At 41.0% G+C, this 23962-nt stretch overlaps 1 protein-coding gene across 1 annotated transcript in view; it reads right to left on the bottom strand.

Annotated features, from left to right (window-relative positions):
• USP39 (ubiquitin specific peptidase 39) overlaps positions 1-23962 on the bottom strand; it is a 34271-nt gene that overhangs the window by 4295 nt on the left and 6014 nt on the right. The window contains exons 3-10 of the mRNA XM_030311021.1: positions 23219-23313; positions 22319-22455; positions 20935-21087; positions 14378-14603; positions 12512-12589; positions 11232-11299; positions 10334-10522; positions 6055-6197 (exon numbers count right to left, since the gene is read on the bottom strand). Of these exons, the coding sequence (XP_030166881.1) occupies positions 6055-6197; positions 10334-10522; positions 11232-11299; positions 12512-12589; positions 14378-14603; positions 20935-21087; positions 22319-22455; positions 23219-23313 (1089 nt within the window). The remainder of the gene's footprint in view (positions 1-6054; positions 6198-10333; positions 10523-11231; positions 11300-12511; positions 12590-14377; positions 14604-20934; positions 21088-22318; positions 22456-23218; positions 23314-23962) is intronic.

Here is a 23962-nt window from a genome sequence, read left to right as displayed (position 1 = left end):
GGACCACAGAGTTATTGGACCCTAGTTTAGGACCTGAAACAAGGCAGGCTGGCAGAGCCATGGAAGCCCAGGTTGGGGGAAATTCACATACTTTGCCACAAAAATGAGTTAAACTAGAAAGACTGGCTCTACAGGAAAAGTACATTTTAGAAGCACGTCTAACCACTAAAAAGGCACAGCCTAGAGTCCTTCAGATTAGAAATGGAATGAGGGCTCTGCCCCTTCAGAGCCATGTGTGAGTTTAAGCAGGTTGCACAACCTAAGGCTCTTGTGTGATATGAGAATGAGCGTCACCATCTCCTCTGGGACAGTGAGATGAAAGGAGAGGCCAAGTCTAACACCTTACCCTCTGCCCCGTCCAGGAATCCCGCAGCCACAATGTTTAGGGACACCTGGTCCCTAGCCTCTGGCTGTGAAGGGCCTGCCATTATGATTCTGTGAGTTGCCACTGTGCATGATCATTTTAACTATTTCAATATGGCAAACCAGTAGCTCCAGCACAAAAAGGGGAGTTTACTCAAGGTAATCAGACTAAGTGATGCAGCCAGAACCAAGCCCTGGAGAAGTAGCAAGATCCAAGGGAGCCACTTGCCCTCTTTTCTGCTTCTGACAACAGCTTTGTTCTCCTCCTCCTTTGGTAGCCCAGCTTTCTCTTCTTTATGTGGCCCATCTTGGCTACTCCACAGCGTCCTAATTTACAGTTCTGGTTGCCAAAAGAAACTACTGACTAGGTTCTTTCAATTGGGACTTAGAAATATCAATTTTATTTTTAATATCTCAACATTCACTTTCAAATATAGAGAAGCATTCTTGAATCTGGAATAAAATCTGCCTTCGTGTTTTATTTGTTGGATTCTATCTACTGTCTGAAGCATAAACACCAGTTATCGCAAAGTAAAGTGCTATGATAAATGTTAACTATGAAGATGGAACAAAGACAATTGTGAAGAACTTTCCAACAACAGTTAAACAGGGAGACAGAATGACAGTTAACACAAGTAAGAGAAACTGTATCATGTTTCTATCTCTGTAGAATGGATACGGTGCTGTCTGAGGTACCACCACTCAAAATATGAAATACAATAACATCATCTCTGAAGGATTCACAAGAAATGGTAACCGTGACCACGTATGTGGTCACATAAACTGTGAATATACTACCTGTCCAAAATACAAAAACCGCATCTTTGCTCTACATAGCTTTCTACGTGCTAGTGATAGCTATTTATTTCTACAGGCAACGTACAATACAGATTGCAACATTTATTGTTAAAAGAGAATTTAAGTTTTCCTTTTTAATGTTTATTTATTTTTGAGAGAGAGAGAGAGAGAGAGAGCGAGCACAAGTGGGGGAGGGGCAGAGAGAGGGAAACACAGAACCTGAAGCAGGCTCCAGGCTCTGAGCTGTCAGCACAGAGCCCAACACACGGCCAGTGAACTCACGGGCAGTAAGATCATGACCTGAGCCGAAGTCTGACACTCAACCAACTGAGCCACCCAGGCGCCCCTATCGTTAAAGATAATTTAGATATGAGTCCCAAGAAATCCATGTGAACTCCAGATAGCCAGAACACCTACTGGATGCTAAGGGCTGTCTTCCCATGGTACCTTCTCCTCAGCTTTAACAACAGCTGCCCACGCTTACTTGTCTGAACAAGTCCTAGAGAAATTCTCAGGAGTATCAATACTCATGTTTTCATGACTGAACCAAAACTGTTGGAAGTGGCAAAAATGAATGAATACACGTTAAATCATTTCATTTTAGAAACTAGCCAAAGGAGCATACCACACTCATCTCCCAATTACAACAGTCCAATTTAGAAAACACCTCATTAGCTGGAAGTGCAACCTTAAACCTGTGCTCCCAAAACCCCTATCTCCAAATGAGCAGAAGGCATCTAATCAGTGCAAGTCTGACTGATCTCTGGTAGTAAGAAGATGTGTATGGAATAAAACACAGGAGAAAAATTAGGTATGGAAAGGGTCCTTTTCTCAATCCCTATCAAAATAACACCAGCATTCTTCACAGAGCTAGAACAATCCTAAAATTTGTATGGAACCAGAAAAGACCCCAAAATAGCCAAAGCAGCCCTGAAAAAGAAAACCAAAGCTGGAAACATCGCAATTCCAGACTTCAAGCTGTATTACAAAGCTGTAATCTACAAGACAGTATGGTACTGGCACAAAAGCAGACACTCAGATCAATGGAACAGAATAGAGAACCCAGAAATGAACCCACAAACATATGGCCAACTAATCTTTGACAAAGTAGCAAAGAATATCCAATGGAAAAAAGTCTCTTCAGCAAATGGTTTTGGGAAAACTGGACAGCGACATGCAGAATGAACCTGGACCACTTTCTTACACCATACACAAAAATAAACTCAAAATGGATAAAAGACCTAAATGTAAGACAGGAAGCTATCAAAATCCTAGATGAGAAAACAGGCAACAACTTCTTTGACCTCAGCCACAGCAACTTCTTACTTGACACGTCTCCAGAGACAAGGGAAACAAAAGCAAAACTGAACTACTGGGACATCATCAAGACAAAAAGCTTCTGCACAGCAATGAAAACAATCAGCAGAACTAAAAGGTAACCGATGAAATGGGAGAAGATATTTTGCAAATGACATATCAGATAAAGAGTTAGCATAAAAAGTCTATAAAAAACTTACCAAACTCAACACCTGAAAAACAAAATAATCTAGTGAAGAAATGGGAAGACAGAAATACACACTTTTCCAAAGAAGAAGTCTTATCCAGATGGCAAACACACACATGAAAAAATGCTCAACATCACTCATCATTAGGGAAATACAAATTAAAACCACTATAAGACCTCACACCTGTTAGAATGGCTAAAATTAACAACTCAGGCAACAACAGATGTTGGAGAGGATGTGGAGAAAAAGGAACCCTTTCTCACTGCTGGTGGGACTGCAAACTGGTGCACTCTGGAAAACATGGAGTTTCCTCAAAAAATTAAAAATAAAACTACCCTACGACCCAGCAATTGCACTACTAGGTATTTATCCAAAGGATACAGGAGTGCTGTCTTGAAGGGACACACGCACCCCAATGTTTATCACAGAGCTATCAACAATAGCCAAACTATGGAAAGAGTCCAACGTCCATCCACTGATGAAAGAATAAAGAAAATGTGGTGTGTGTGTGTATACATATATACATGTGGTGTGTGTGTGTACATATGTATGTACACACACATACATGTGTGTATACATGTGTGTATACATACATATGTATATATACATATACATACATATATACACACATACATGTGTGTATACATATATACATGTGGTGTGTGTGTACATATGTATGTACACACACACACACACATACACAATGGAATATTACTCGGTGGTCAAAAAGAATGAAATCTTACCATTTGCAACAATATGGATGGAATGAGAGTGTATTATACTAAGCGAAATAAGTCAAAGACAAGTCATATCACATGACTTCACACATATGTGGAATTTAAGATACAAAACAGATGAACATAATGGAAGGGAAGCAAAAATAATGTAGAAACAGGGAGGGAGACAAACCATAAGAGACTCTTAAATACAGAGAACAAACTGAGGGTTGCTGGAGGTATTTTGGGTGGGGGGATGAGCTAAATGGGCAAGGGCCATTAAGGAAGATAATTGTTGGGATGAGCACTGGGTGTTACATGTAAGTGATGAATCACTAAATTCTGTTCCTGATACAATTATTACACTATATGTTAACTTGGATATAAATTTTAAAAAAGAATGAGAAAAGAAAAGAAAAGAAAAGAAAAGAAAAGAAAAGAAAAGAAAAGAAAAGAAAAGAAAAGGTCCTTTTCAACAAGTGGAAACTCTGGCTAATCTGTAAACCATGTTACTCTACAAGTAATTACAGTGCATGAAGTACTTAAAGTGCAGGTTTCCAGAATTAGTCTCTAAAAGGCTAACTAGTTAAGAAGTTGCCTTTTTCTCAACTTCTCCAAAGTAAGCTTTCCAAAGGACAAACTACTGAAGTCAGTTACCAAAAACCTAAATGCAACTGGTAGCCAAATAAACATACCCCAGGTGCAACATAAAAGAAAGCAATGGGGTAATGATATCTCTGTGGTGACTGAGCAAGAACCATTATCAATACATAGTTCTCCCTCCCCGGGAACTGCCCTGGAGTCAAGAGCATTCCCTGCTACCAGGAACACACTGGTGACTGTGGCAATTCATAAGAGTCCAGTTCTGAAAGAAATCCCCAATACATGGGCCTTCAAAGGAAGGCTCTCTGTGGTCCACTCAAGGTGGCAGAGAGCTGGCTTTCATGGGCCCCAATTTCACTCTATTTATCACATAGACAAGATGCTAGTGAAGAAGAGTGTGGGAAAAGCAAGTAAGAGATTCCCCTGTAATGCTAACTACAAAAGTTACCTCTCTTCAACTCAGATTCTTGGTGATCTCTGAACCAGGAAAAATAAAATGCTATACCTGGAAGGACCTGTAGGATTCATCTAGACCAAGCCTCTCATTTTACCCATGTGAGAATAAATCCAGAAAATATGCAAATGACCTGTCCAAAGTCACAAAGCTAGGATGGTACAGAACTCAGGCCTCTTTAATTTCAGATACTACCCCCTTAAACACTACAAAGAATTAAGAATTAGAACCGTTTTCTTTCTTTCTTTTTTTTTTTTTAAAGATTTTACTTTTTTTTTTTTTTTTACTTTTTTTTTTTTTTTTTACGTTTATTTATTTTTGGGACAGAGAGAGACAGAGCATGAACGGGGGAGGGGCAGAGAGAGAGGGAGACACAGAATCGGAAACAGGCTCCAGGCTCTGAGCCATCAGCCCAGAGCCCGACGCGGGGCTCGAACTCACGGACCGCGAGATCGTGACCTGGCTGAAGTCGGACGCTTAACCGACTGCGCCACCCAGGCGCCCCTAAAGATTTTACTTTTTAAAGTAATCTCTATACCCAACATGAGACTTGAACTCACAATGCCAAGATCAAGAGTCGCATGCTCCACCTACTGAGCCAGCCAGGCACCCCATGGAACCATTTTCAAAAGAGAAAACTGGCAGTCTTGATATGGTTTGGGGAACTGAGAAACGGAGAGGGATGGAGAGAGAAAGAAAAGAAGGGATGAGCATGGATACATTAGAGCTCCCAAACTACTTTGTGAAGGTTTAAAAACAACAACCCTAATGAGCTAAACAACAAGTTAATCCTATCATATATCCACCCAAATCCTTCTCAATAAGACAGTGCCTTAGGGCTCCACTCTTCTTTACCTAAATGCCAGCACACAGAGACCCACACTTCCTCCTGCTAGCCCTTCCACCAGGTCTCTCCGGGTTCTCAGAGAGACCTTCTTCAGAGTATGAAAACCATGTCTCTTGAGAACTGAAAACCAACTGTCTATCTCCAAAAGGATCTTGCAGATTTCTGAGTTAGAAAGTAGCAAATTAAAAGCATCTGGTACAACTCCTCCCAGTTTGCATTAAAATACTCATAAATGTTCATAAAGAGACAACTGCATGATCAACTAAAAATAAGACTATACATCAAAATTTATGTTTCTCACCAATAGAAATTAAACACATTCCAGATTTTACCTGGCAAAAAATAAGACAGAAGGACCCCAAGATGGCAAGACAAATCTGGAACCATCCCCATTGTCCATGCCTAACCACAGTATGCAAGAAGATGCAATGACCAGCAAACAGATGGACAGACTCGGGGTCATCTTCGAAGCCAGGCAGAATCCTACCTGTCCTGCCCTGCTTTCATCCAGTTTTCCCTATATGGAAAGACTACATTTTCCAGCAAGCAACAGGCGAGGAGGAGAGGGAAGGACTGCCTCTAGGGACCTCTATCCCTGAGGTCCCTGAAATATTTGTATCCTTCCAAGAACTCTTAACTTACATAGTGTATGTAGGCTCTATTCCTAGCAATCTCTAAATAAGACAGTCCAAAATTAATAATAGTATAAAAATATAAAAAATTTAGGCTCACTCTCCCTGAGAGTAAGAGAAGCAGGGTAATACTCACGTAATAGGGAAGTTGACAATAGTTGGATTCTTCTCCACAAAGAAATTGTTCTTAGTGAATCTCTTAATACAAAAGATTAGATACGGAGGCAGCTTGGTAAGCTGGAAACGCTTTAGAAAGTTTTCCTTGTAGGTCTTATATTCCTAGAGAGAGAGAGACGGGGGAGAAGAAAATTATCAAATTAGTGTTGGAGTATCTGGACAGGGGCAGGAGGAATATCAGGACAGGGGCAGGAGTTTTGTTTTGGTTTGGATTTTTAAATATAATTCTGCCTTACACTTAAGAATTCAGAAGACACCTGATTGCAGAAGCCATGTTAAGGTCTTAGGAACAGTAACACAACTAAGACTACCTAAAATACAAGTGCAGAACATGTTTAAGCCAGTACATTAACATGCTGCTGAATTCTACCCATAGCAATGTGGGTATCCATTTCTACAAGGAAAACAAAAATGTCAAATGAAAAAGAGGAGTTGTTAAAAGCTGCAGAATTAAAACAAAACCATGAGAGCATCACTTAATTCAAAATAAGGAAGAAGTTGCCGACTATTCAGTAGAGGCATACTGCCATGGAATAAGTACTTCTGAAGCAGTGAGGGCCCCTTCATCAATGAGGATATTCCAGAAAATGGAAGAACTGAAACTACAAAACTCTTAGAAGAAAAAATAAGGGTAAATTTTCATAGCATTTGACAATCTATTCTTGCATATGAAAACAAAATCACACGCTTCAAAAGAACACCTAGATGGTATTTCGTCAAAACTTGAAACTTCTGTGCTTCAAATGATACTATCAAGATGGTGAAAACGCGGGGCGCCTGGGTGGCGCAGTTGGTTAAGCGTCCGACTTCAGCCAGGTCACGATCTCACGGTCTGTGAGTTTGAGCCCCGCATCAGGCTCTGGGCTGATGGCTCGGAGCCTGGAGCCTGTTTCCGGTTCTGTGTCTCCCTCTCTCTCTGCCCCTCCCCCGTTCATGCTCTGTCTCTCTCTGTCCCAGGAATAAATAAAAACGTTGAAAAAAAAAATTAAAAAAAAAAAAAAGATGGTGAAAACGCAATGTATATAAGAGGAGAAAATGCTTGTAAAATCAGACATCTGATAAGGAACAGTATCTAGATTATATAAAGCATTCTTACAACTCAATAATAAAGACAACCCAATTTAAAAATGCACAAAGGACCTGAATAGACATTTCTCCAAAGATGATATACAAATGTCCAACGAGCACGTGAAAAGATGCTTAACAGCATTAGTCATCAGGGAAATACAAAGTGTTGTACTTCACAAGTGTGAGATATATTCACAAGTGTTGTAAATTCACAAGTGTTGGTGAAGATGTAGACAAACTGGAGCACTCATACACTGTTGATGGGAATACAACATCGTGTAGCCACTGTGGAAAAACAGTCTGGCAGTTCCTCAAATGGCTAAACATAAGAGTTACCATATAGCCCAGCAATTCCACTTCTTAATCATCACTCAAGAGAAATGAAAACATGTTCACAGAACAACCTGTAGACTAATACTTATGGCAGCATTATTCACAGTAGCCAAAAGGTAGAAACGATCCCAAATGTCCAGCAACTGATGAATGGATGAACAAAATATGGTCTATTCATACAATGGGATCTAATTTGCCCACAAAAAGGAATGAAATAGTGATACATGCTACACCATGGATGAACCTTGAAAGCATTATGCTAAGTGAAAGAAGCAAATCCCAGAAGAGCACATTACAAGGATTCCATTACAGGACATGTTCAGAATGGGCAAATCCACAGAGACAGAAAGTAGATGAGTAGTTGCCTATGGTTGGGGGAGATGAGGAGGTTGGTAACCAAAGGGTAATGAAAACACTAATGAGGAAAATGTTCTACAACTAATTGTGGTGGTGGTAGCACATGTCTGTGGATACAGTAAAACCCACTGAATTATATAACTTTAAGTGGGTTAAATGTATAGTGTATGAATTATATCTCAATATAGCTATTACTTTTTTAAAAATCAAGTTCCCTTGTCACATGATACATAACCTGAGAGCACTGGAGAAATAAGCTTTCTGTCTCTAGTACACACATCATAGCTATACCTTTCAGGTAAATCTTTGATCATCTAAGGGTATAAGCACTACTGGAAAAAATGTCTTTTTTGTTGGTATCAAGTAACCTCTGTGTGGTTGAAATAAAACACTGTATTAAAAGCAAAACTTTTTTTTAATCAGGTAAATGCTAAGAGATTTCACTGCCCACATCTGAATCTATGATCAAGTTGACATCAAAACCACTCTTTTCAAGAGGGAAGGAAACAAACCACAAGAGACTCTTCATGATAGAGAACAAACTGAGGGGTGACAGGGGGATATGGGTGGAGGATGAGCTAGATGAGTGACAGGTATTAAGGAGGGCACTCATAATGAACACTGAGTATTGCATGTAAGTGATGAATCACTGACACCAATACAGCACTGTATATTAACTAAAACTTAAATTAAATAAATAAATAAGCATTCGTTTTAATCATCTCTCAGACTAGCGAAGGATTTAATACCTAAATGATGTCACGGCCTAACTTAATAAAGGTTTCTCAGGAGTTCCTGAGAAAGCCTGAGGAAAGACTTTCACCATGGACATCAGTACTACATTCAAATAGCAAGGAACGATTTGGCTTTGACTACATATTACATTGTAATAGAACTGTTAATCAATTTTATTGGTCTCAAAGTTTTATTTGTCTACATTGTAAATTTGTTATAATTTCATACTTGCTTACAAGCTGTAGGTGTAAGGAGCTTATACCAACATTTACATGCATACTAAGGTGGTTAACATAGAAGAATAAATTTAATCACACCATATATTAACTAACTTGGATGTAAAAAAATAAGCAGAAAAAAAATAAAATTTGTACATATGCATTAAATACGGTATCACCTTAAAATATAAAGATATAAATGATAAGGACATTGCAAAAAAAAAAAGAATAAATTTAAATCAATACTGAGGGTTCATGGGAATCTTAATATTACTTAAATTTGAACAAACAGTGATAAGAGGGACCAAGTAGCATGGCTGAAAAAGTCAGATGAAAAATCTGAGTCTAGATTCTTGGTTCTGACACTTAAAACCATAAAATAAACAAACTGAGCTACTACAAACCCTAAGGTCTCTCTTTCACCATCCCAAAATGAGTCTCTAAAAGACAGCGTTCGACATCTTACCAATCTCTGAGCATGTGTGTGCACACACGTGTGTGGGTGTGACACGGGCAGGTGCCACTGTACAAGGATATCCAGGGCTTGTTTTGCTTATTAAACTTGCTAACAGTACCTGACAATGGACTTGGATACTGAACGGAAACAGAGATGGAGGTTAGTAAAGGCGTGTTTTAGGCGTGAGCTGCCTAGCTCCCAATTCCGCCTTTTCAAGGAAAGGCCCTGATTCACAGGATCCCTGAACAGAAAGGACACCGGATTCAAGTGGGCCTTTCAACCCACTAGGAATCCTGAAGCAGAGTAGCAGAAGGCTGGGCCTTGGAGCAACTGAAGTAAGGTAATGGCAGCCTGTGCAAGGGACAATCAACAGACCGCCACTTCTGAGAACCCTGTCACCCTAGTTCTGTCCTTCCCAAGTCCTGCTCTGTTCAAGTCTCCCTAAGACCTTCAAGAGATGCCTTCCAATAAAGTTCCTCTTTTAGTTTAGTGAGTTTTCTGTTGCTATTTAATATCTGAAAACAAAAGAAACTTCACTAATGAAGAGAAAGAGCAGAACGGGTTTGGAATGAGACATCAGGTGAAAAAAATTCTCCCAGTAAAGAACAGAAAGGATTAAATTTGTCTAGGATAAAGAAGGGAATTAAACCGAGAAACAGTTAACTCAGTAGATAAGAAGACACTTTTAACTTAATAAAAAGTAATTTGATAGTAAGAACAAATTATTTCAGCTATATTTTAGCTCTATTTTTTTCCACTTGAATACTGACACATTTTTTAAAAGATTTTAAAATTTCTACTATCCTAAATACCCGCTCCTTTCTCCATCCTACCCAGAGGCAGATGGCTGAAAGGAACATATGAGAAGTGTAAGAGAGGGCACTGCCAATCAAGCGAAGAGTTGGGGTGACCAGCTAGAAACAGCGTGGAGTCTGGGAGGCTCAATACACACAATACGTTTTATAATAAATGCATTCCACAAACGTGGCGACTTCCAACTATAAAAAGAAACTGAAAAAAGTCCAGAGAGAGAAAGGAGCATCAGCAGGGCAGCTGTGCAAATGGACTACCTTCTCGGTGATGCCGTTGAATTTGGCCAGGATGTTGAAGAGCGGCACCTGAGGGATAATGAGCTGCTCCTTCTCATCCTTATAGAGGGGAGCGGTAGGGAGATCCAGTGTCAGGTACATGAAGGTGGATTCCACCATTGTCTCCTGGTACTCATCATTATGCAGCAGCTGCTCTTTTTCTTCTGCTGGCTAGAAATGAGGAAGAAGAAAAAGGAGGGAAGGAATGTGAGCAGTATGCATACCAACACACACAGAAAGAAACAATGTTTTTATTCATTTTGTATCGGAGTGAAGACAGCGCCCAAGAGACTGGGCATTTCATGGACAGCATCGCTGCCTGGGTAGAGTAATGCAAACACTGAGGGAGTTCCATCCTCTGAGAGATGGCTTCTTAAAGTTTTTGAGAGAGAGAGAGAGAGAGAGAAAGCATGGGAGACAGAGAGAGAGAAAGAATCTTAAGCAGGCTCCATGCTCAGCGCAGAGCCTGACACAGGGCTCAATCCCATGACCCTGAGACCACGACCTGAGCCAAAATGAAGAGTCAAATGTTCAACTGACTAAGCCACCCAGAAGACCCTAGAGAGATTGTATTTAAATACTAGACTATTTAAAACCCTTTTAGATGATCTAGAAAGCTTATCTGAGCTTTCTGAAAAATCACACCAGCACCACCCAATGGCCAGACCACTTAAACCAGCAAGACTTTTACCCTACCGTAACTACCCAACTTAAGCACACTGGTGCAACAAAAGCCCGAGGAGCTGTCACTTGACAAGCGTTTTTGTAGAACCTCATCTTGAGGCAAGAGGCCTTGATAGACCTCTAAGCCTCTCTGTCAACCCTGAATCCCCTCAGGCAAGATAAATCAGGCCAAGAGTCAGTTTCAACCGCCACTCACCAGATCAGGATGAGGCAGCTTTTTAGTGAAGATCCTCATAGAACCCTGGAAAACATCAGTCACAATGGCTGTACAAACAGAAATCAAAATGCAAATTCTGTCAGGTTGGAAAGCATTTCCAGAATATAGTCCTAACTTCTAAATTTCTGAAATAAACCAGCATTGTCCAGCTAAGACTCAAAGCTCTCAGTAAACACAGAAGTGCCTTTGCAACATATACCACCATGGTACCTTCACCATTATTTGTGTAAATAATTACTTTGTGTCTGCCTTCTCCATAAGATACCCTCTAGCACAGGGCCTGTACCATAGGAGAAAAACTAAGTGCATCTTAATGAATGAATGAAATGAATGATTTATAAACCCTAGAGACTTATGAATCACAAAAAAAATCACAAGCAAAACAAGATACATCCAAAGACTTTCCCATAACCTTATGCTGTGTGCAAAGGAAGATAAAGTCCACCCTGCACTGGACATAAAACAAAAATGCAGACTGAGGGACAGAGCAGAACAGAACCAAAGCACTGAGACAAAGTACAACAGGGTTCTAGAATCCTAATAGGACACAAGTTACAGAACTCAGAGGATGTACACAGGTTGAAGACACCTGGTAGAGGTGGCAGGGCCATCTGGAAGAGCATCAGCCCACAATTCTACATTAATAAACATTAACACCAGCAGAACAGAGAAAAAGGACAAGGAAAAAGCTGCATTAGGTCTCCAAAATTATTTATCTAGCTCAGCACTCTCTAAGCTAACAACTATTTCTGGCATTCATGAAAACTGTCTAACTACTGCTATGCCAACATGGATGTTAAGAGACCATCGGACTTAAAGTCTGAGAATCAATATGGAAGCAAGCCTCATTTCTCCCAAGTATAGGCCCAGGGGAAGGAACTAGCTTTTACTCTGCTTTACCAGTCAACTTACAAGCCAGGCAAACCATGCAGTGAGTCCTCTTCACATTAACTCTTGCACTGCCAGGAGACTAGCAGTCGACAACATGCTGCCCAGCCCCTCAGTTTGGAACTAGGTCAGGATTTTAGAGCATTATTATATCTATTTCCATGTATTAAACATGCCATTGGATATAACCATATCCTAATTTTTAAAAATGGAGAGGAACCTATTCAGAAATAAAATTTAGTCCATGTATACACAGACACTACCCTAACACAAAAAAATAAAAAGTTAAGAAAAGGATGGGAAGTTGCAAAGTGCCTATAAAAGGAAGCAAACAAAAAAAGAGCTCCCTTTTACAAAATAACATGACTTACTCTTCTTTTTCTTCTTTGTGCCCCCCAGAGCTGAGTGTAGAGCATTCAGAAACCAGGACAGAAAGTCAACTCCATCCCCTGGAAAAGAAGGAAGGGTGAGGCATTTTGAAGCTGCAAATTAGTATAGTCCAAACCATGCGCTGGCTGGCATGATGCCACATTCCTGGTTTTCCTTCTTCCTTTCAGGCAACACCATCCTGTCCTCTGGGCGTCCTCCTCTATTTGGACATTAAATGCTGGCACTCCTCAAGGTCAAGCTCTTAGTCTTCTGCTCTTTGCTCTCTCCCTGGGATCTCTGACCCAACCAGGACCTTCCATTATCATCTCTACTTCAAATGTGTATCTCACCACCCATCAAAAGCCAGTATTGAATTTCCCCTCTAAATCACTCCTTGGCCAGAATCTTGTTTATAAAACCTAAGTCTGTGGGGCGCCTGGGTGGCTGGGTCGGTTAAGTGTCCGACTTCAGCTCAGGTCATGATCTCATGGCTCGTGAGTTCCAGCCCCATATCGGGGTCTGTGCTGACAGCTCGGAGCCTGAAGCCTGCTTCGGATTCTGTGTCTCCCTCTCTCTGCTCCTACCCTGCTCACACTCTGTCTCTGTCTCTCTCAAAAATAAACATAAAAAAAAAAATAATAATAATAATAATAAATAAATAAAACCTAAATCTGACATCACATCTTGGCTTAAAAGCCTTCATTGACTCCCCACTGTTGTCAGGATATAACCCATCTCCTTCTAGTGGCACATAAACCCGACAATCCAGTCCCTCTCTCGCACCTCCACTTCAGCTCTCACACTGTCCCCCGGAATCCAAGCACCTGGCTACTGGCAGCCTTGTGTCTGTTCCTGGCATATCCATGCTCCTGTTGGCAGTGTCCTCTTTTACCTGGAATGCCCAGCCCCAACCTATCTCCTCTGTGCCTGGAACTCAGCTAGCTCTTCCTCCACTCTAACTCCATACGACCTCCCATGTGCTCAGCCAGGGTTCCCTGCTCCACGCTCCCTCCCAGAGCATACTTCCCTTCCTCAATCACAGCACTTACCACCCTGTGCTCACCTTTTTACGAAACTATCTTCCCCACTAGAATGGGAGCTCCTGGAAGAAAAAAACTGTTGCTTATCCCTGCAGCCTTAAAACCTACTAGCAACAGGAATGGATGATGAACAAACTGACATGAGGCCAGAGGACACTGTATGAAATCCAGGTAGTAAGAGCTACAGTGTCCACTTTACTCACATGGCAATAACTGTTTGGACTTGGAGGGATGAAAACAGTCAAAACAGGTCATTGGAATATCTAGCCTGCAACATGACAAAATGAGAAACAAATGTGCAAGTGCTTAAGGGTTGGCACCTTTCCCAGCCTCCTGGTTTTCCCCCAGAACCGTACAGTTTAGTTTACTACATATGACAGACTTTCTATCCAGCTGAAATCTCAGGACTCTGAACAGGGCAGGCTGATGAAAGAAGAATCAGGAACATAATCATATGATGAACTGGATACTCACCTGGTTACTACAAGGTTTACAGCAAGTACAAGTAAATTTGCTCATCAAACTAATTTTGTTGCCCTAACATCAGAAAATATGAATGACTGGGGTGCCTGGGTGGCTCAGTCAGTTAAGCATCCGACTTCAACTCAGGTCATGGTCTCATGGTTCATGAGTTCCAGCCCCGCGTTGGGCTCTGTGCTAACAGCTCAGAGCCCAGGGCCTGCTTCGGATCTGTGTCTCCTCCTCTCTCTGCCCCTCCCCCCACTCATGCTCGTACGCTCGCGCGCTCTCTCTCTCTCCTTCAAAATAAACATTTAAAAAAAAAAAGGTTTAAAAAAAAAGAAAAAATACGAATGACTTGTTCCTTACCTTGCTTGGTGATCTGAAAGGTCTTCTTGCTGCAAAGGACAACAGCCTGAAGCATCTCATGGGGAGACACGTGTGCCTTAAAATTTCGGGGGTTCCAGAGCTTTCTCATCAGCTCTCCAAAACGCTGGACCAACAAGAACATGATATCCCCTGGAGGACGCTTGATGTTCTTATAATTGTCTTCTTCCAGGAAGTAGTTCCGGAGAGGAGGAACATTAGACAAAGCCTGGAAGTCAAATACTCCAGCCAATTAATCCAGAGCCCCTGCGAAGGGCCCCCATGCACAACCCTGGGAGCCAAGCTCTTATAGAACCAGGCCTGAGATGGCCTCAAAGAGTCCAAAGGAAATGCTTAGGTGTAAAGTTCACATTTTTATAGAAACATCCTCTGTACTAAGTTTCACATAAAGTCCAGTTGTGCAGATACTTTGTTTTGGATATGAAGTTTTTTATTTATTATTTTTTTATTTTAGAGAATTTTTTTAAGCAATCTGTATATCCAACATGGGGCTCAAACTTAAAACCCTGAGATCAAGAGGCACCCGTTCCACCAAATGAGCCAGCCAGGCAACCCAACCAAGAAGTTTAAAAAAAAAAAAGAAAAAAAGTATTCAGACGCCTAGGTGGCTCAGTTGGATGAGCATCCAACTCCTGATTTCAACTTAGATCATAATCCCAGGGTAATGGGATTGAGCCCCGCATCAGCCTCTGCACTAAGCATGGAGCCTGCTTAAGATTCTCTCCCCTTCTGCCTCCCTCTCTTGTGCACTCTCTCACTCTAAAAATAAATAATTTTTTATAAAAAAGAATTCAAGTCCCTATTCACTGACCAACTTATTTAATAATTTCCTTCATTTATTCTAATCAGGTTTGTGACTATATTTGCATTCATAGGAATTAAAAGCTAGAAATCCAAACATTCCATTTGGCTAGGGCAGAGATAACTATCTGGAGGCCAAACTTCTCCCATCTCTCAAATGCACATTAAAATCTGGGCTCTGTGTCGACAGCTCAGAGCATGGAGTCTGCTTCAGATTCTGTGTCTCCCTCTCTCTCTGTCCCTCCCTCATTAGTACTCTGTCTCTCTCTCTAAAAAACAAATAAAAACATAAAAAAAAAAAAACTTTAAAAAAATGGGGTGCCTGGGTGGCTTAGTCGGTTAAACATCTAACTTCAGTTAGACTCAGGTCATGATCTCGCCATGCACGAGTTTAGGCCCTGTGTTGGGCTCTGTGCTGACAGCTCAGACGCTGGAGTCTGCTTTGGATTCTGTGTCTCTCTCTTTCTCTGTCCCTCCCTTACTAGTACTGTCTCTCTCTCTCTCTCTCAAAAATAAATAAAACCATTAAAAAAATTTTTTTTAAATAACATGAAAGTCATCTTAATAAAGTTTGGTGTTTTTACCAAGTGTGGTATTTATTGAAAGAGTGATAATAAATAAATATAAAATAAAATAACAAAAATTAATATAATTATATATAAAAATGATACAAAATGAACATATATATAAAAGTGATTAATTCTGTTATGATCAAAAATGGCCAGGGGCACCTGGGTGGCGCAGTCGGTTAAGCGTCCGACTTCAGCCAGGTCACGATCTCGAGGTCTGTGAGTTCGAGCCCCGCGTCAGGCTCTGGGCGGATGGCTCGGAGCCTGGAGCCTGTTTCCGATTCTGTGTCTCCCTCTCTCTCTGCCCCTCCCCCGTTCATGCTCTGTCTCTCTCTGTCCCAAAAATAAATAAAAACGTTGAAAAAAAAAATTAAAAAAAAAAAAATGGCCAAAAGGTTTAGGAGAACAAAAATAAATTTTACCAAACAGAACTACTCTGCAATCCAGCAATTGCACCATTAGATATTTATTTACCCAAAGGATACAAAAATACAGATGCAAAAGGGTACATGCACACCAATGTATACAGCAGCAGCATTATCAACAATAGCCAAACTATGGAGAGAGCCCAAATGTCCATCGATTGATGAATGAATAAAGAAGATGTGGTGTATATAAACACAATGAAGTATTTGTTGGCCATCAAAAAGAATGAAATCTTGCCATCTGCAATGACGTGGATGAAGCTGGAATGTATTATGCAAAGCAAAGTAAGTCAATCAGAGAAAGACAAATACCATATGATTTCACTCATATGTGGAACTTAAGAAACAACACAGATGAACATATGGGAATGGGCAGGGCAGGGGGGTGAAGAGAAGGAAACAAACCACAAGAGACTCTTAATGATACAGAACAAGCTATGGGTAATGGAGGGAGGTGGGTGGGAGATGGGTACTAAGGAGGGCACACGCTATGATGAGCACTGAGTGTTGTATGTAACTGATGAATCACTGAATTCTGCTCCTGAAACCAATATTGCACTGTATGTTAACTAAAATTAAAATTAAAATAGTAATAATAATAATAATCATAAATTTTACCTCATTAAAGAAAGATAAAGACTAGCCATGTTGGTTCAGGAAGAAATAAAGCTCATTAGTATGAGCTACAAAACTGGGAGGGAAACCACAGAACAGACCCTAAATAAATGCCATCTCCCTACAGGTCCCTCCTGATGGGTTTGTGAATCCTTAACAGCACTGTGCTTACTATGAGCACAACTTTCTTTGGCAAGGTAATCCGTTTAGAAAGGAGGATAGAGGTTTCTGCTAAATACAATAAACCTAGGCATCTTAGAGGAAGACAACTCAGGACACAGGGAATACTGCAACAGAGGTGATTGGGAAAGCCCCTACAAGCTTAGCTCACCTAAATAAACAAGGACTTCATGCCTAGAGAATAATTACTAAAAAAAAAGGGTTATTATCTAAAGGAAAGAAGTATGGGGGCTGAGTGGCTCAGTCGGTTGAGCGTTGAACTCTTGATTTCGGCTCAGGTCATGATCTCAGTTTGTGAATTCGAGCCCCATGTTGGGTTCTGCACTGACAGGGTGAAGCCTGCTTGGGATTTTCTCTCTCCTTTCCCCTCTCTCGCCCTCCCCTGCACATGTGTGCACACATGCACTCTCTGTCTCTCTCAAAATAAATAAATAAACTTTACAAAAATAAATTAATAAATAAAGAAAGAAGTATGGACAAAGTTCATCCTAGTTCTCACTTATCCAAGCTGTGGAGAGAGGTTGCTCTCTGCTTTCAGCAACAATACAAAAAAGTATGTGTCAGACGGAAATCATTCAGCCTCCAGATGGAATACTTCGTCCATTCAATCCCATTGTAGTGGCAATTATATCACAGAGGATTTGTTCGTCTACTTATTTTAAAAATAAAAACTTCCTATGGGAACTGAAACCCCTCACAAAGCCAAGGCTAACTGTACTGACCATGTTCAAATCCTATCTGTTCAACCTGTAAGTCTTTTTCTCTCTACTTAAGCATTTAACCTTTCCAGGGTCTAGGTATGACATCAGTGGCAGATGCCAAAACTGACAGATACACTTTCATAATTTTTTTATCCAAATTCTTTATGCAAAAATACCATAATCAAAGTTTAAAGGCCAAATAAGAACTAGAAGGAAATCTTTGCAACATATATAACAGAAAAACGCTAATACATATTTTTCAGAGTTCAGCAAAATAAACTACCAACAGAAAAACGAGCACACGGCCCATCAACACTTGAAAAAATACAAGTAATCAACTTTAGAAGTGAATAAACAAAAGGTAGGTTAAATGTATCAAAATGGGAAAAAAATAACAGTGTAACAGACACAATGCAAGATGAAGAACTCTCTTGTGTTGCTGATGGGTTTGTAAATTGCTACAAACAGCCTACAGTCTAGAATCTAGGCCCTAAATGCATTAATACAAGATATGATGGTTAAATAAACTATAATTCATTCACGAATTGAATTAACATGTAATCATTAAAGATGCTGAACAAGAATATGTACAGGCATATTTCGGAGGTATTACAGGTTCGGTTTCAGACCACTACAATAAAGCTAATAATACAATAAAGAGAGTCAAAGGGATTTTTTGGTTTCCCAGTCCATCATAAGGTTATGTTTCTACTATACTATAGTCTATTAAGTGTGCAATAGCCTATGTCTAAAAAAACAACGTGCATACCTTAATTTAAAAATACTTTCAAGTTAAGTAATTTAGGGGCACCTGGGTGGCTCAGTCGGTTAAGCGCCCAACTCTTTTTTTTTTTTTTTCTTCAACGTTTATTTATTTTTGGGACAGAGAGAGACAGAGCATGAACGGGGGAGGGGCAGAGAGACAGGGAGACACAGGATCGGAAACAGGCTCCAGGCTCTGAGCCATCAGCCCAGAGCCCGACGCGGGGCTCGAACTCACGGACCGCGAGATCGTGACCTGGCTGAAGTCGGACGCTTAACCGACTGCACCACCTAGGCACCCCTAAGCGCCCAACTCTTGATTTCGGCTCAGGTCATGATCTCATGGTTCATGGGATCAAACCCCAAGTAGGACTCTGCGCTGACAGTGTGAAGTCTTCTAGGGATTCTCTCTCTCTCACTCTGCCCCTCCCCCACTCTCCAAAATCTATAAACGTTAAAAAAAATTACTTTATTGCTAAAAAAATGCTATCATCTGAGTTTTTTTTTAAGATTTATTTTTTTTTAAGAGAGCGAGCAAATGTGCACCCACAAGGGGGAGGGGCAGAAAGAGAAAGGGAGAGAGAGAGAATCCCCAGAAGGCTCTGTACTGTCAGTGCAGACAGAGTCTGATGCAGGGCCTAATGCAGGGCCTGATCTTAGCAACTGTGAGATCATGATCTGAGCTGAAATCAAGAGTCAGATGCTGAACTGACTGAGCAGCCCAGATGCCCTCCAACATCTGAGCTTTCAGTGAGTCATCTTTATACTGGTGGAGGGTCTTGCCTCCATGCTGATAGCTACTGACTGATCATGTTGCTGAAACCGGGATGACTCCAGCAGTTTATTAAAACAAGACGACAATGAAGTTTGCTGCATCAACAGACTCTTCCTTGCATGAACAATTTCTCCCTGGCATGTGATGCTGTTTGTTAGTATTTTACCCACAGCAGAACTTTCAAAATTGGAGTCAATCCTCTCCAACCTTGTTATTGGCTTTGTCATCCAAGTTTATGTAACATTCCAAATCCTTTGTCATTTCAACAATCCTCACAGCGTCTTCACCAGTAGATTCCATCTCAAGAAACCCCATTCTTTGCTCAGACATAAGAAGCAACTCCTCATCCACTAAAGTTTTACCATGAAATTGCAGCGATTCAAATATAATTAACAGGGGTGCCTGGGTGGCTCAGTTGGTTAAACATCCGACTCTTGACTTTGGCTCGGGTAATGGCCTCATGAGTTTGTGGGTATGAGTCCCACATCAGGCTCTGTGTTAACACTGCAAAGCCTGCTTGGAATTCTCTCTCTTCTCTCTGCCCTGCCCCCCCAATAAATAAGCTACAAAATATACATATACATATATAGTATATGCATATGACCACATATATACACACAGTACATATACATATATATGTATATTTTATATGTATAGTAACAAGCCTAAAACATTGCAAGGATTACCAAAATGTGACATAGTCACGAAGTGAGCAAATGTTGCCAGGAAAATGGTGCTGAAGGAGTTCCTTGACACACGGTTGCCACAAACCTTCAATTTGTAAAAAGCACAATGTCAGTGAGGCACAATAAAGTGAAGCACAATAAAATAAAGTGTGCCTGTATTGATTTCATACATTTTAAGCAGGACAGAGTACTAGAGAAAGGAAAGAATGAAGCCTTCATTCTTTATACTTTCTACATCTTCCACCCATCCCTTAAGTGTTTATGTTTATAAATTTTAATTAATTTTTGTGGTCAACGAAGCAAGATTATTGTTAATGTTCTCAATTGTGCTTACTAACATGTTCTAATTTTTCTACAATGTATACGTAATACTCATATAATTTTTTAATGTTTATTTATTTTTGAGAGAGTGGGGGAGGGACAGAGAGAGAAAGATTCCCAAGCAGGCTCCATACTGCCAGCACAGAGCTCAATGCAAGGCTCAAACCCACGAACTGTGAGATTATGACCTGAGCCGAAATCAAGAGTCGGACCCTTAACCAACTGAGCCACCCAAGCACCCCAGGTCGTTAATTTTTTAGAAAACAAAACTTAATTGCAAACAGGAGAACTTTGGCTTTCTGTATGCCCCACTTTGGAGCTTAAGCGCAGGAGCAGGATCAAGACCTCAGATAGCCAGCACAAGGAACATCTGCGCTATTAAAAAAAGAAAAGATGCATCATCTAACACATGTGTTTCTTATTCGGTACTGCCAGGCCACACACTCATTCTATCCTTCATTCCCTGAAAACTACAGAGGCCATGAGCCCAGAGGCTAGAAAAAGCCTCACCATCGGGCAACAGCCCTTTGAGCAGACATAGGAATGTTATGTTTGGTGCAAATAGTTAAGTAGAATCCTCAGCAAGACTTGGTGTCTCCAGGTACCATTTGACTCTACCAGAAGGCAGTCACTTCTTGGCTGACCTTCACAGTGTTCTCTCAGGTTACCTCCTCTCCCCATCACTGTTCCCATCTTGATCCTACCTGAAGGACAGCGTTGGCATAGTCATTGGCCTTTATGTTATTCAAGCCCACGATACCCGGCAGATAAGTGGTCCCATCATATGCCCGGGACAATTTGGCTTGCTTGTCCAAGTTTGCAATCTGCTGCTTTGTGAAAGTGGGCTTCAACACATACTGCAAAGCAAAAGAAAATTCCAAGATGTTTCAGGACTGTCTACAGAGTTCACAAGAGCTATGTGAAATAGCAATTTCTGTCAAAAACAAAACATACTTTGGTCATGAATGTCTCATCACACAACCAAAGGGCTCCCAACCAAAGAGCTCCCAACAATAGGTATAAAAGCTGAGGTAACATTGAACAGGCCCTCTCCTTACTAATCTAGAAGGGGATCTCTGTGTTTAACCCAAAATCACTGAATCCCCAGGTCTTTCTTCAGACCTCACATCTGGCCAACTCCATGATAAACAATGGTCCAAAACTGGAGGACACACACGTCTCTGCAAGCAGCAGGAGTCTGAGTGTCAGGTGAGACCTCACGCAGGACTGGTACAGACCCAGCGCAGAAGCAGGAATGCCTCCCCACCTCTGTGCAAATCTGAGATCTGATACTCCCTATGGCTGGAGGGGCAGGAGCAGAACCTTCCCCGGTCCTAAACCTATAAGGGTCATCACATAAAGGGCTGCAGAGAGGTCTCTACTAAGTCTCTTGGGGACCTTGTACTTACTTCAGTTCCTCTCTCTAATTACCATCCATAACTACTTTAACCTCAACTATTAACAGGCATATAAAATTTATAAAAGTAGCATAGTGTTTCAAACACTCGACACTAAGCTTTCCTTAAAAATGAACAAAGCATTCAGCATGAATACACAGACCCTTGCTAAAAAAATAAACAATAATCAATAGTTCGAACATGAATCAAACCCAAGAAGACTTTCTATGATCTCTTAAGTACAATGACTCTTGGCACAGATCACACACCAGAGCCCACAGATGGGAGGCACTGGCCTTTTGGGCAGCATCATATCAAAAGTAGTCATGAGCTGGTATGCAGCTTGGTATCCACTATCCTACACCAGGCCTAATTCATATCCTTCCTCCAAAGTGTGGAAGGTAATATACTTCACAAAAATGCTTTCACCCCAATTAGAAAGTAGCTGCATTTCTTTAGTCCTAACCCACAATGTTAGAAGCAGAAACAGCCACTAGATTGCAGACCATAGGCCACAATTATGAATCCAGACCTTCTTACTAAGGTCTCTCTTGTTGCTCCCAAAGGGAAAGGAGCCTCTCCAAGCCCGAGAAATGGAGATTCTTCCCTAACCTCGGGGCGGGCAGATCCCCAGGAGCCCTAGGCTGGTCCCCAAGAGAACTAGTTCCAAACCAGCCTCCTGGATACATACTGTGATATCCTCCAGCGAGGAATCGATGATCTCATAGTTATCTGGAAGGCAGTAAAACTTGAGGGTGTGGAGGTTGAGGAAGACATGGTGGCTAAACTGGACACTGTGAATGTAGGCATGAGACTTCAAACCCCGGCCTGTAAGGAAGAATGAAAGGCAGTGTAGGGCAGATGCCAGAGAGAGACAAATCAGATTTGATTTTCCTTCAGTATTTTGTACTGGAACGTATTAATATTGGCAAAAACAAAGTACTACACCATCTGTGCAATGAATCTCCTACATGAACTTTTCTCACCACAAAAGTTAGCAAGAAAGAATAGCACATTAGTACTTTATTCCTTGGATGGCATTAAGACACTGGTTAGAGAGGGCCGGGTGGGTGGCTTAGTTGGTTAAGCGTCCGACCTCAGCTCAGGTCACGATCTCACGGTTCATGGATTCAAGCCCTACATCAGGCTCTGTGCTGACAACTCAGAGTTTGGAGCCTGCTTCAGATTCTGTGTCTCCCTCCCTCTCTGCCCCTCACCCGCTTGAGCTCTGTCTCTCTCTCTCAAAAATAAACATTAAAAACTGAAGAAAAAAAAAATCTCTCTAGAGGAGACCTGTAGCTGGCGCTGAAAACTTCACAAGTTTAAAATGCACAACACTGGGGAGCCTGGGTGGCTCAGTCAGTTAAGCATCTGACTCTTGGTCTCAGGTCAGCTCATGATCTCACGGTTCATGAAATCGAGCCCCGACATAGGGCTCAACACTGACAACATGGAGCCTGCTTAGGATTCTCTCTCTCCCTCTCTCTCTGCCTCTCCCCAGCTCACGATCCCTCTCTCTCTCTCTCAAAAACAAATAAACATTGTTTAAACATTTAAAACAAATAAAATAAAATGCACAGTGCTTATTTACCCTGAAAGTACTTGCCACACACCAGACAGGCATATGCATTGATATGTGAAAGGGAGATGGAACACAGTTTCTCAAAGTCAAAGTCCAGCACACTCCTAAAATAACCAAACCAAAGAAAAAAACAATTAATAGGGACAGAGGTCTAGGAAAGCGCTCAAGAGAAGCAGCATTGGCTCCACACTGCACAATGTCACATAGCATCCTTCAGAGATAGTTCAACAACCTTCTATAAACTGTGAGAAACATTAACTATTCCTCTCCTCAACATTTACTATAGCAACCTCACCCACCAAGTCCCAAAGCAGTGTCAAAGTATCTGTACTAGACACGCAATGCCAGCGACCATCTTTTTTCTTTTTTTTAAATTTACAACCAGTAGAGAACCTTTCATTGCAGTCGCTTTCTCTGGAGGAAAAGCTACAAGTAGGATTAAAGTGACAGGACCTCAACAGCATTCCAAATTAAAAGGCTGGGGGTGGAAGGATATCAAGAGTGAACAAACCCTTTTATAGAAGAAAAACCTATTTTTGTCCATAAAAGTAAATGGGAAACCTGAATATTAGGAGAATACCTACAAATCGATCTACTTATTCAACTGCAAAGTAATGCTATATGAGTACCAGGCAGGTTAAGGGACAAAAAAACTTTACTTTTATTGAATCCAAAGGTGACAAAGAGATTTCTCCTCAAATGTTAACTCTAATTAATTGTTACTGGTCCCAGTAAAGCTATACTGTCCATTAA

Source organism: Lynx canadensis, chromosome A3, assembly GCF_007474595.2.
Source record: "Lynx canadensis isolate LIC74 chromosome A3, mLynCan4.pri.v2, whole genome shotgun sequence".
Taxonomy (NCBI): Eukaryota; Metazoa; Chordata; class Mammalia; order Carnivora; family Felidae; genus Lynx; species Lynx canadensis.
Note: the sequence above shows the minus strand (reverse complement) of the source record. Positions and strands in the feature narration are given on the sequence as shown.